At 37.9% G+C, this 14449-nt stretch overlaps 1 protein-coding gene across 1 annotated transcript in view; it reads left to right on the top strand.

Annotated features, from left to right (window-relative positions):
• RAB3GAP2 (RAB3 GTPase activating non-catalytic protein subunit 2) overlaps positions 1-14449 on the top strand; it is a 102003-nt gene that overhangs the window by 70327 nt on the left and 17227 nt on the right. The window contains exons 19-24 of the mRNA XM_052653706.1: positions 759-886; positions 2724-2937; positions 3259-3356; positions 11845-11950; positions 12566-12726; positions 13753-13981. Of these exons, the coding sequence (XP_052509666.1) occupies positions 759-886; positions 2724-2937; positions 3259-3356; positions 11845-11950; positions 12566-12726; positions 13753-13981 (936 nt within the window). The remainder of the gene's footprint in view (positions 1-758; positions 887-2723; positions 2938-3258; positions 3357-11844; positions 11951-12565; positions 12727-13752; positions 13982-14449) is intronic.

Below are 14449 nucleotides of genomic sequence, written 5' to 3'. Positions count from 1 at the left end.
TCTTGCACTGGGCTGGGAGTAAACCAAACACCAGTGTTGGAGTTCTGTAACATCACTAGCTTCAAGTTCTACCCACAAATGAGAGTTCTAAAAATGACAAATATTGAGAATGCTAAATTCTATTATGGCTGTAAGAACATAGACAGTCTTCCATGTTATTGTATCTCATAACAGAGTCTTGCAGTTTTCAATGTCTGCCTTTGTCATACAGGAATGTATTGTATGATGCAGAGAGTGGGTACTTTTCCAGCGTTAACCTCAACAAGAAACCTGACTGATGCAGGTGGAATTCTACTTTTGGTCTCTTTCTCAGCCTCTCTTGAGGATGCATGTATTACAGTCCAGTTTCTGGTTGAATTATAGTATCTTTGACCACCGTGATAAGAAGAGCCAGGCAGCTTTCCAATTGTCTTTTTCTCAGGGTATGAGAATAATAGACAACATTTGAGTTAGGGAGTGAGGGGAGGATATTTTCAAACCTGTTTCCAAAATATTTGTTTAAATTTGAGTGCTAGACTAAAATATCTCTTCTGTTTTCTTTCTTTCTTTTTCTCCTCCTCTCCCACTATTAGAGCACCTTCATTTAAAAGTTTAGACTCTTTGCATGTTAGAAAAATTATTTTTGCCTTCTTAATTTGTTATATTGAAAATATAGCTATATTATAAAACGTAACATCAAGGAATTATGTAAAATTAAGGTATTTTTACCAGTCCGTTAAATATATCTCTTTAATGTATTTCTTCTTTCTACCTTGTAGAGCTTGAGTCTGTTGATGAAGGACTGCTACAATTTTGTGCCAATAAATTGAAATTACTGCATCTGTATGAGTCTGTTAGTCAATTAAATTCCACTGATTTTCATTCAGATACACCATTCTCTGATAATGTGAGTAATCCCATTATTCATTATACAAAATCATCTCTTTGGTTATTTGTTATTTTTTAATTGGTAGTAAAGAAGTACAAGTATTAAGGGTTTGGTTTTTTTTTTAATGTGTAAAGGTTTATGTTCTTTACAAGATCCCTGCTGGCTTTCTGTGCCTTGCTCCTAAATTTATGTTATTTAGGCTTGAATATTGAGCTTGTTATTAATCCATGTCAGTACCTAGAATCATTTGGTTTTCCTTAAGTTCTTTTATAAAATTGCTTACTACAACTTCTTTTCGACAGGGTTTGCTAATCAAAAATGTGCAGTAAACGGAAGTAGCAAATTTTCTATTTCTTTTAAAGAAAATGATTCTAACAAGCAGAAGAGACCAGCTTTTCTGTGTTGTTTACTACATAATAGAATATGTTTTTAAGCTAGTCTACCTTACATCAGAGTGTTTAAAGTAATTGTAGAAAATGTTCTATGGTTTTATTCTTCAAAATGTAAAAAACGTGATAGGACCTTGTAATCCTTATTAGAGTGCAAGTGCAGTATTGCTTATTTCTAGGAGAGTGTATAAAATTCCTACTTTCTCTGCAGAGAATAGAATTTCTCTTGATAGAGAGCAGAGAGAAATAGTGTCCTCTCTTCCCTCAAGTACTGTATGACCTTGGGCAGGTTGGTGGCTTCAGGGTCTCATGTCTTTTACTTATCTGAAGGAAAATCGTTAAAGTGATTTTAATGATTTGTCAAGGCACTGGTAATGCTTTTAAAAAACATATTTGGTACATCTGAAAGCTCATTGAGTTTTAAAACAGTTGTCTATTATTGTAAACACATGTATAGAAATAAATTTTAAATAAAAATGAGAGGTGGCAAATACTGAAAATATTTCCTCTCAGTATTGAAAATAACCTACACATTCTAACTTGTTTTTTTAATCTTTGGTATTATAGATGAATTTTATAAAGTATTTTAACAATCTCTTCATAATAGTATTCTGTGAATGCCATAATAAATGACAAGGCCATTTTGCAGCAGATTTTGTTCTGCCATTACTTCTCCAATAGTGAAAAATACTTTCAAGCAGCAGAGAAGTTCAGGTTGATTAAGTTATACCTATAGGGTGCCTGGAGTGGGAAGATCCCCTGGAGAAGGGAACGGCTACCCACTCCAGTATTCTTGCCTGGAGAATTCCATAGACAGAGGAACCTGTTGGGCAGCAGTCCATGAGGTCTCAAAGAGGTGGACACGACTGGGCAACTAAACTGCCACCACCACCGGGAGTAGTATCAGGAGATATTTCTGCACATCTGATGTGAAAACAGTTTGAAAGGCTGGCAGGTTGTATCTGTTACTCTTTAATCTCTACAACCCTGAGAGCCATATAGAGGATTTATATGTAGATACAGTGAGGACCGCTGCCCATTGCTTTTATTTTATAGTGTTTGTGCTGCTTACTAAAACAACTATTAAATATCAATAGTTCTTTAGTTTCCTCAGAATCACAAGAGTTGGCACTTACATTTTTTCTGATTAAGCAATAATATATTTTTATTAAAATTCAGACATTTTAGAAGGCTATTGAATAATCTCAAGAAACTTTCTAAGAATGATACTTTCAGTAATATGTAGTGTTTCAAGATTATTTTATTTAAATAACATCCTACTTAATACCAATTGAGAGTAAAATTTTCAGCAGAGCACACCATAGCTGTCACATTAATTAAGAAGTCATTCTTTGCTTATAGCCTTGGATTTTGTTTCAGGTGATAATAACAGATAATTGACACATAATGGCAGTCATAGAAAGAGGAATGGTCTATTGATAACTTCCTTCCTCCCTAAATTTAAGGACTTTGCCGTGTTACTAAGGCTGGATGAAAAAGAACTCCTTAAGCTCCAGGCCTTGTTAGAGAAGTATAAGCAAGAGAACAGCAGGACTGCTGTCCGATTTTCTGATGAGAAGGATGGTATGTTGCCTGTGAAAACATTCCTGGAATATTTAGAATATGAGAAAGATGTGGTCAACATAAAGAAGACAAGTGAAGAGGAATATGTGGCTTTAGGTAGGTAGAATGATAAACAACTTTCTGAATCTTCCCTCTTTTTAAATTAATTAACCAAAGAATTGAACGTATGTTTTACGGTCAACGGAAGACTCTCTGGATAGGTAGGCACTGTCTTATGAACGTTGTACTGAATTAAAAAGAATACTTAGGAGACAGTGTGAGACATGTAATGATTTGCCTTCTGCCTAAACTGAGCCATTGATTTCCCTTCTCTGCTGTTGTTTTGCTCCTCTAGGGATCTAGATTGCAATTCAGGAAGATTTTGAGTTTGGTAAGCAGGCATTCATTGGTTGACGTGTTTTGTTTTTGTTTTACCAGGCAGTTTCTTTTTTTGGAAGTGTTTATGTGGAGAAAGCTCCACTGAGGAAATGTGTCACACTTTGGAGTCGGCTGGACTCAGCCCCCAGCTGTTGCTGGTAAGGTTTCTTGTTGCTGGATGCTGTTCTTCCTCGTTAATGTCATCTGGAAGTGGCTGTCTTTTTTTTTTTACTCTTGTCTAAAGTGTATTGTAGAGCATACAGAAAACTTTCTAAAAACAATCAAGGAAATGTATAGTCATGTATTTAATTGAATAATAATATCTGATTTTTCTCATTCTCTGTAAATTATAACCAGCATATTCCAAGGTTGGCCTAAAATAAATTTAGAATCTGTTGTGTATGCATGCATTTGCAGAGGACTGGGATCATCAGAAAAAAGTGTTCATATTAGCCTAAAAAGATCTTATCTAGAGAACAAAACTGTTTCCTTAAAGCATTATTGAATTATCAGACATTCCCAGACCTTGAATACATGTTAGGATTTAATCTCTGTGCCATAACAAATATAAATAAAGGAATCATCCACTGGGAAAACTACAACACTAAATTTTCACCCTTTCTGAAAAGGGCAAGGGAGTTGGCCCACATCACTTGTTCTGCTCTTGACTGCCCCCCACATGTACAGAGATACACACATGCACACCCTTTACCACATGCCCACTCACATCTCGAGTTTTGGCCAGGATTTGGGCCTTCCACCTCTATGAACTTGTTGACAGTGCTAACATTAGTTTTTACTTGTTTGTGTATTTTTAACTGTGCTGGGTCTTTGCTGCTGCTCACAGGCTCTCTCTAGTTCTGGTGAGCAGGGCCTGTTCTCTAGTTGCGGTGCACAGGCGTCTCATTCTGATGGCTTGTTGTGGAGCACGGTCTCTAGGGTGCAGGCTTAGTTGCCCTGAGGTATGTGGGATCCTCCTGGACCAGGGACCTAACCCGTGTTCCCTGCATTGGCTCGTGAATTCTTTATGTAACTGGACCACGATACTGTTTTAATTGAACATGTAAGTCCTTTAAAAATGGATTTTGCTCTACCTCCCTTTGCAGTATAGATGTCAGGAAGTACAGTTAAAGGTGCACATTGCTTGCACATGGTTGTTCATAAGAGGCTTCGTTCATAATAGCCAGAGACTGAAACCTGCTCTGTGCCCTTTAGGGGATAAACGGATAAACAGACTATGGCACATTCTTACCATGGAATACCCCTCAGCAATAAAAAGGAATTAACTATTAGTAGAAGCAGTAGCTTGGATGAATAAGGAAAATATGCAAATAGAAAAAAAAATTTTCAAAAAAGATACATATGCATGATTATGTTTTCATAACATTCATAAAATAACACAGTCATAAAGACAGAGAACAGATTAGTGGTTGCCAAGGGTTAGTGGTGAACATCAGGGAGAAGGCTGTGGCTATAAATTGTTAACAGGAGGGAGATCTTGTGCCTTGATAGAGTGTCTGGATGGTGGCGATTATGCAGTGCTACACATGATAAAATTGCATGCTGCAAAATGAGTGCCTGTATCACTGGTGAAATTTGCACAAGCTTTATGGATTTTACCAATGGAAGTTTCTTGGTTTTGTGTAAGATATTAACGTGAGGGAAGACTGCAGGAAGGGCCCATGGACCTCCCTGTGCTCCTTTCTGCCACCAGTGAATCTATAATTATTGCAAATTTAAAAGTTTTTAAAAAGGAGATAACTATTACCTATCATTCAAAATTGAGATGCTGAAATAGATGAACATGGTATACTACTTGTTTTCTATTGTGCTTCATCAGTTTCATTTAAATTTTGTTTACATTAAAATTGAGGTCATTGTTGTTCAGCTGCTAAGTCATGTCCAACTCTTTGTGACCTATGAACTGCAGCACACCAGATTCCTGTCCTTCTCTATCTCCTGGAGCTTGCTCAAACTCATGTTCACTGAATCAGTGATGTCATCCAACCATCTCATCCTCTGTTGCCCCTTTCCCTTCTTGCCCTCAGTCTTTGCCAGCATCAGGGTCTTTTCCAGTGATCTAGCTGTTCACATCAGGTGGCTAAAGTATTAGAGCTTCAGCTTCAGCACCAGTCCTTCCAATGGATATTCAGGGTTGATATCCTTTACGATTGACTGGTTTGAAGGGACTCTCAAGAGTCTTCTTCAACACCACAGTTCAAAAGCATCAATTCTTCAGCGCTCAGCCTTCTTTGTGGTCCAGCTCTCATATCCATACCTAACTATTGGAAAAACCATAGTTTTGACTATATGGACCTTTGTCATCAAAGTGATGTCTCTGCTTTTTAATACATTGTCTAGGTTTGTTATAGCTTTTCTTTCATAGCTGCAGTGACCGTCTGCAGTGATTTTGGAGCCCAAGAAAATGAAATCTGACACTGTTTCCACCTTTTCCCCTTCTATTTGTGATGAAGTGTTGGCACCAGATGCCATTATCTTTGTTTTTTGAATGTTGAATTTTAAGCCAGCTTTTTCACTCTCCTCTTTTACCTTCATCAAGAAGCTCTTTAGTTCCTCTTTACTTTCTGCCATTAAAGTGGTACCATCTGCATATTCGAGGTTGTTGATATTTCTCCCAGCAATCTTGATTCCAGCTTGTGAGTCATCCAGCCCAACATTTCATATGATGTGCTTCATATATAAGTTAAGTAAGCAGGATGGCAATATATACCCTTAATGTATTCCTTTCCCAATGTTGAACCAATCCATTGTCCATGTCCAGTTCTAACTCTTGCTTCTTATCCTGCATACAAGTTTCTCAGGAAGCAGAAAAGTGGTCTGGTATTCCCATCTCTTTCAGAATTTTCCACAGTTTGTTAATGATCCATATAGTCAAAGGCTTTGGCGAAGTCAATAAAGCAGAAGTAGATGTTTTCCTGAACTCTCTTGCTTTTTCTGTAATCCAGTGGATGTTGGCAATTTGATCTCTGGCAATTTGATCAAAGGCTGGAAGAAACAAACCTCACACCTATACTTCAAGTCATATATTTAAAAAATTAAGTCCAATGGAACATAAATATCAATATGAGGTAAAACTACAAAATCTATAGAAGAAAACATCAGAGAAAGCTTGGTTTGAACTGTAAAAGAAAAATACTGAAAAGTTATCCTTCATGAAATTTCAAAACGTTTGTTTTTTAAAAGACTTAAGAAATTGAAAAGGCAAGTCTCTTTTACACAACATAGATCTGATAAATGCATTGTGTCCAGGTTGTACAAAGAATTTGTACAACTCAATAATGAGACAATACAGTTTAAAAAAAATGAGCAAAGGATTTGAACAGATACGTCACCAAAACATACATACAAATTGCAAATAATTACCTGAATGATGTTCAGAAATTAGCCATTCAGTTCAGTTCAGTTCAGTTCAGTCGCTCAGTCATGTCCAACTCTTTGCCACCCCATGAATTGAAACACGCCAGGCCTCCCTGTCCATCCCCAACTCCCGGAGTTCACTCAAACTCACGTCCATCGAGTCGGTGATGCCATTCAGCCATCTCACCCTCTGTCGTCCCCTTCTCCTCCTGCTCCTAATCCCTTCCAGCATCAGGGTCTTCTCCAATGAGGTGGCCAAAGTATTGGAGTTTCAGCTTTAGCATGTTTCCTTCCAAGGAAATGCAGAAATACAACCATGATGGCCTCTGTTCCAGAGAATGACTAAAACTTAAAAAGATTGACATATCCAGTGTTGATGAGGATGTAAGCAATCAGAATGCTCAACACAGATGATGGAAATGCAGCTTAATACAACCACTGTAGAAAACAGTTTGAAAGTTTCTTATCAAGTTGAACATAGATTTACCGTAAAATCCAGCAATCTTGCTCCTAGGTACTTAGTCAAGAGCAATGAAAATGTATTTTGCGTAGACTTGGAGTAAACTATTTACAGCAGCTTTATTCCTAATAACCCAGACTGGAAGCAGCACAAATATCCAGTACTTGATAAATGGATGAAGTATGGTGTAACCATACAATGAAATGAATTACTGATACACAGAATGACATAAATGAATCTCCAAAGCATTAGGCCAAGTGAAAAGATCCAGAAACAAAAGAGTACCTACCAATGATTTCAGTTGATTTTATATGAAATACTAGAATAAGCAAAAATAGAGTAACAAAGGAGATGAATGTGTGCTGGAGGCTGAGAGTGGAGTTGGAGATAAAGAGGCACAAGGGAACTTTGGATGGAGATGTACTTTATCACATTTATGGTATTATTTACCCAACTTAAAATTAGTAAGCTTTACTGTAGATATATATAAGTGTATGTGTGTGTTTTTTATAATGTGATAGAGTGATGTGTATTATATGGGAAATTTCTGTGCTTTAAACCCATCAGGCTGTGACCTGTATTATTGTGCTACTAAATTTCTAAAATTGGCCAAAATTTAAACACTTTTTAAGAAATCATCTCTTATGAGACTATTTCACACATTCCAAATGGCTGAATTCTTTTTCCTAGAGAAATGTTTTATGGCTGGGTTTTATTTTTAAAGTATTTTTGTTTAAAACGTAATAGAAGATACTGTATTTTTAAAGTATTTTAAAAACAATCAGTCTACTCAATTTAGTTCACTTACTTTGTATGTTAATCAGTCATGTCCAACTCTTTTTGACCCCGTGGACTGTAGCCTGCCAGGGTCTTCTGTCCATGGCATGCTTCAGGCAGGAATAATCCTGTGAATGCAGAGTAAAAAGGAGGAAAAGATAAGACATTTTCACTTACAGGCTATAATGAATGGGAAGGGAAGAGGGAGCTTCTCTTGGGGAAAAAAAGCCCAAGAATTACAGTAAGAAACTGAGTATACAGTAAGACTAGCTTTTAAAAGAGCCTGCGTGGCCATTGTGGTGACGTTGATGAGGCAAGATAGCAGCCCACACACTCTCACTGTTGCTCAACCATCCGGCTGTGGGAAGATAAAGTGCAGGGGTTTGTACGCCAGGCAGTAGGTATGTGTTCTGCTTGTATCTTGCTCTTTCCCAAAGCAGTTAACACCAGTGCCACAGTATAGACTAGTGACATTTTTCTGGAGTTATTAAAATTCAAGTCTTTTTTTTTTTTAAAGAGAATATAGATTAATGTCTATTATTTAATGTTAAAAGAGTAACAAACTTTCAGGAATATAGACATATAACAGTCATGAATAAAAAGTGATAGGTCTTTCAGCAAAATTTATTACTAGTGTTTTAAAGGCACATTATTTGAAATGCTAGCTCTTTCTATTCTTTCCTGATCAGTTATTCTCTGAATTCTTTTTTCTTCCGAAATATTTGAAAAAATAGTTTTATTGGAATTATGTACATGAAAAAACTTGGTACTTATAATCTGGGTTGTATACATTTTTTAATTTGAGAAGATTTCCCAATCTAGTATAATCACAGATAATGTCATCCACAGGCAACGGCTGATAGTTTTTCACAACGTTTAAAACTATCCTCAATGGAACTGTATAAAGTTTCAGATTCTGTAACCTAAAACAAACCCTAGTTTTCAGGAAAGACTAGGAAATAAGGCTCATACAGAAGACTGACAAGATAGATTTCTTTGAAGTATAGGCAGGCAAAGCTGACAGATGGCTTCCTACACTAGGAAGCATTTCCTACACTACACTAGCATTTCCGTTGAGTGAAGGACTAAAACATTAAGGATGTAAATGATACAGGAGGATATTTTGCAAAAGGTAAAGCTCAGTGGGCTTTAGAAGCATCCACCAAAGATCCGTGGAAGTTTGTCTCTTTCTTAGGTGGAAGTTCTAATAAGTCTTAGATACTCCTTGGTTAGAAGAATGTAGTAAATTTCTGTTCAAGGATTCTATTATTCAGTCTTTTGTTCAAATATCATCTGGTAAGATGTCAGTTTGTGACATTTATATGTGAATTAACAATTATGAAACAACATGATTCACACTTACAGTGTGTGAGTCTCTAATACAGATGTTTACATTATGAATAATACATAATCTAACATTCTTTGCTGCGATGTTTTGAAAATATATCTTATTTTGTATTCGCTAGTTGGGGAGATAGTTACCTTCCAGGTACCGTCTTTTCCTGTTGTGTATGTCTGTACATGTATTCTACGAGGTATCTACCTCATATCTCTACGAGGTATCTCTATTCTCTATACTTGGCTCATTTTTCTCCTTTCCCCTTAATTTTTCCTGAAGTTTAAAAAATCTTTCTGTCACTTACATAAGTGATTCTAAAATTGTCTCATCCTGTTCTAAAGACTCCGACAGCATCCTCTGTTTACACTGACTTTCTACACATAAACAAAAGCATAACTGGTTTGGAATTTTTTAAGTTTCAAAAAACAAGAACAATCTACCTTATAAACAGAGTTTACCTAAGTTGGGCAAGAGAGAGAGCAGATCTCAGACATGAAAAGGAGAGTTAAGCAGAAGAACAAGGTTTTTTGTTTGTTTCAGGACTTGCTAAATATAGTGATGGATGAGGAAGCGGTTAATTGAAGAAAAAATTAGAAGAGTGTAGTGGTAAGAGAGAGCGAAGGCATGACATTTAATTTGTCTAAACATAATATAGTTTAAAACAGCCCTTTGGATTGGCAGTCTTTGTGAGCACTTTGAAACCCTTACTGTTGGGGACATGAAATCAGACTTTGAGAAACATAGTGCATTAGAAACCTGGTGTACTCTTAACATAACCCCTGGACGTACATTTTGCCTCCAAAATTAATCAGGGTGAGTCAAATGGCAACCTGGCCATGAATCTAGTAGATAAATTCTGCCACTTCCCCTCATTTCCTTTCGAGCTTCACGACTTGTATGCGCAAGACACTGAGACGAAGTAATTTTCACATGATTCTGGAATGTCTTTGTTGTCCATGCAGGCAATTCATTTTTTTTAGCCTGCTTTGTGGTTATAAGCAGCGGTGCTGTATGAGGTTAAGAAGTTTAAAACAGAGGGAATAACGTTGATAAATGGCTAGCGTCAGTCAAAATTTTGTGGATGACGAAGGATATTATGTAGCAGGTGGAATGATCATGGAGTGATACGACCCCATTTTTGTGAGAGTGAACCCCCATGCTGTCCTCCCTTCATAATGCTTTCTGTGTATCTTAACTCATGAAGGCAGTTAGTAGCTTCGCTCATAATAAGCTCTAAATAACTATTAGCATTGATTGTTAATACTGTCATTGTCTTATAATATGAGGGGAAATATGAAAGGACATGCTGCTGCTGCTAAGTCGCTTCAGTCGTGTCCGACTCTGTGCGACCCCATAGACGGCAGCCCATCAGGCTCCACCGTCCCTGGGATTCTCCAGGCAAGAACACTGGAGTGGGTTGCCATTTCCTTCTCCAATACATGAAAGTGAAAAGTGAAAGTGAAGGTGCTCAGTCATGTCCGACTCTTAGTGACCCCGTGGACTGCAGCCTACCAGGCTCCTCCGTCCATGGGATTTTCCAGGCAAGAATACTGGAGTGGGGTGCCATTGCCTTCTCCGATGAAAGGACATACCCAGTTATAAAAAAATGAAAAGTATGGATAGGATGAAGTATAAAGGAGGCTAATGAAGGGAGAGATGTGAAAGGGTTAAAAAAGAGACAAGTTAAACCAAAAAGGGGAGAAATAGGAGAAAGTGTGTTGTATATTTTTATATTTGTACAATCAGGCAGATCTAGGTTCAAACTTTAGTTCTAAGTTAGTAACTAAGTTATTTTTCCTTCTTATCGTTTGTAAAACCCCAGTAGTCAGCCCTGCCCCAGGAGGTTGTTATCGAATGGGAAGATACGCTTGTTGGGTACTTATCTGCCTTGGGTCATTCTCCTGAGTTAATTTCCTTCACACACTTCTCCTTCAGCTTCCTGCTCTTCTTAAATTTGAAAATTGTATGTACTAATGTGTTTAAACTGATAGTCAAGCTTTCATTTTATTAGAGCTTTTTTTTTTAACATAAAGACATTGCAGAATTATAGGCAATCAAAACCTTTCACACACACCAGCACTTAACAGATGTGACACTATGCCTTTTAAGTTTTCATTACCCCAGAATTATCTGTACAAATTTTATGAGCCCAAATTTTCAAAATTTTAAGTAGATATGCTTATTTTTAAAAATCATTCTGTTGATTTAAATGCTTTTAAAATCTGTTTCTCATGACTCGGTGACTTGAAGATTAGAGTTTGATAGTATTACGTACTCACCAACCACTGCCAAGTCCCTGGTTTCTTTGCATGACCAAGGCCAGGGCTAGAGCCATAGCTCCAGGCCCTCGTGTCATAACCTGCGGCCAGCCTTCTGTAATCCATGCTCACTGGCAGTACCCTCTCTGCCGATTTGCTCTTTAATAGAAGCTTGCACTGAAGGGTAGTACTGAACCTAAAGAAGTGGTGGAAATGGGGAGATTTTGATCCCCAACAAATAAGGAATCTCTTAAGGTAGACAAGCTACCTTGTTCCTTGTTCTCCTTCTCACACTACATCATGTAACAAGCAAGCACTTACCTCCCAACCAGAAAGGCTGAACCACTCATGAATACACATATGGTCTAAAATTGTACAAGATTTTGTTTATGGTAAATATTTTTTTTACAATAAAGATTTAAATCTGATTTCAGTCTCTGCTTCTGAGCGTTTGGCTTTCTAAGGAAAAAGATATTTTGGACAAACCGCAGTCTGTCTGCTGTCTCCATACGATGCTGTACCTCCTGAGCAAGATGAAAGGTGAGCACTGTGGACGCTGAGGTTTGGCTCCTTGGGAATGTGGTCTCCACTCCCAGAAATAACGTTCAGTGTTGAAATTCCACAAAAACGAGGTGGGAGAATACTTCCTCGTAACAAAAGGAGACTAGAAGGTACAAAACATTTCACTAGAGAGAATCTTTTATGTAGTCATAGAAAACTCTTAATACATTCAAAGTGTGCTTTATGAAATTTAATTAACATTTTGCATCAACATCCAGAAATGATAGTGAACAGTGTGTTTTCTGAGTTCAGTGAGGTGCATTGAATGGTCTGTGGTGGAGGTAATATTTTTCTTACTGTTTTTGGCATGATGAGAACAATAATCTGTTATATTAAAAACATTCAGTAGTAGTTTTCATCAATGATGAAAGTATTCCAAACAGAGATTTACAATCAATTCAGAGCAAGCTGCCTAAGAGCATAAATAAGTGAAATATAAGTCTTCTGAATAAAATAAAGACTTCTTTTCAAGTTCATTCAAAAATACGCACATGCATCAGTGGGAAACTTGGTTCTAACATTATATTTAACATCAAAGATTAAAAGAAAAAATTTGCCAAGCTAAGAGTTTCTTTTTTTGCCATTTGCCTGTAGTGGCCATCGAAGAGACCTGGGATTCCCAGTCAGTGTCCCCTTGGTGGCAGCAGATGCGCACGGTCTGTATTCAGTCCGAGAACAATGGGGCTGCGCTGCTATCCGCACACGTTGGGCATGCTGTCGCTGCTCAGATATCCAACAGCTTGACTGAGAAGAAAGTGAGTGGGCAGGGGGGCGGCTCTAGGGGGGCTCCCCTCCAGCGGGCTCCCCGACCGCTTTCCCCTTCTGGGCTGCATTGTCTTCAGTGTGTGGAACATCTAGGATTTGAGATATGTGTCCAGCAGGATCTTGTCGACGTCTCTTGAAGATGAGGGGTTCTTCTTTAGTTGTTTATTCAGATGACTTGAACCTAGTCTGCACACAGCATAAGGGGTGAAGCACTGGAGTCAGGGCAGAGACCTGGTGTTCACAGCTGGTGGTCTGTGGTGAGTGCCTGTAGAAGGCAGGTCCTCATTCAAAAGGCTCAGGGTTAGACAGCATTGTTTCTCAGATTTCTTTCAGCTCTTAGTTTCTACAGTTGTATTTATATCCTTCTTTTAGAAACCAGAGTGGTTTTGGCACGTAGTGTTGAATGACTCAGATGAAAGCTTCCAGTAGACCTTTTACTTTGCGGCTTTTCCCCATCTCTTGAAGACTAAAATTTATTTAAGACAAGACTAGTGCCCCTTGTGTCTCATGGTGAATCAAATAATTTTTTTCTAGGGGGATGTTGCATTAAATTGGATAGGATACTTAAATAGGTCTGTAGAGATTCACTCAATACTGTCAGTCCCAGTAGTTTGGGGCTAAATTCATTATGACTGGTTTATGATGTTTCTAATAATGGAGAGAGAGAAATTTAAGATACATTTTTTATGTTGGCTAGTACATTCTGAAGAACTGTCAGTATCCGGGAACGCTGCAGGGATGGGCCTGAAACCTTTGCGGTGCATGTCGGTTGAATCATGGGCCTCACTGCAGGTCTCTTCATAAATGTCTGAACTCCATCAGCATTGCTCCTAAGTCTCCAATCTACTCCTCACCTTCATGTTCCATCCAGCCAAGTAGTAATGTTTGTGTATCAGCATCTGTATATCGCTTTGTGATGTATCCTGATGATCAGTCAGCTTTCACGTTAAAAGTTCATTCAAGTTAATGTTGATCCAGACTCTTAGCCAGAGTATCAACTGGGCGTTTTCTGTTAGTTTTCCGAAACAGTTTCAGGAACTGACTCGGAAGCCCTCACTGATTCCTGGGAGGCCCTTTCTCTTGATACGGAGTACTGGAAACTCCTCCTGAAACAGCTGGAGGACTGTCTCCTGCTTCAGACTCTGCTTCACAGCAAAACGAACACCCGGACCTCCAAAGTGTCTTCGCTGCAGGCTGAGCCACTCCCGAAGCTTTCTGTGAAAAAGCTGTTAGAAGGAGGAAAAGGTAACCTGAAGTTACTTGAGCATTTGTAGCCATAGATCTATATTTTTATGGTATGAGCTTTCTAGGGCTTTTTTTTTTTTTTTAAATAGAAATGACTGAAAGAATAAGAAAAGAAAAATACACTCAGATTTTAAAAGTAAATAAATAACCCACCATCTACCTCTTCTCAACTTCCAAGGCCCATCTCAAATGCTGCCTCCTCCAGGAATCCTCTCATGACCCACTAAGTGCGAATTTTCTCTTCTTCCTCCTGATATCCGTGGAACTTTATACCTCGTTTTCAATGCATCACTTTCTACTATTCCAAAGTCATTGGATTCCTGTGCTTAAACATCTTGTAGGACCACAAGTATCTTAAAATATTGGATTTATCATGACATACTTCCTCTCCTTATTACCAGCATCTCTGTCAGACATTTGATACTGGAATGACTATTTCTGGGTTTAAATACTGGCATTTATGGTTTT

Source organism: Budorcas taxicolor, chromosome 16 (assembly GCF_023091745.1).
Source record: "Budorcas taxicolor isolate Tak-1 chromosome 16, Takin1.1, whole genome shotgun sequence".
NCBI lineage: Eukaryota > Metazoa > Chordata > Mammalia > Artiodactyla > Bovidae > Budorcas > Budorcas taxicolor.
The sequence above is the reverse complement of the archived record's forward strand: the minus strand, read 5'-3'. Positions and strand labels throughout refer to the sequence as shown.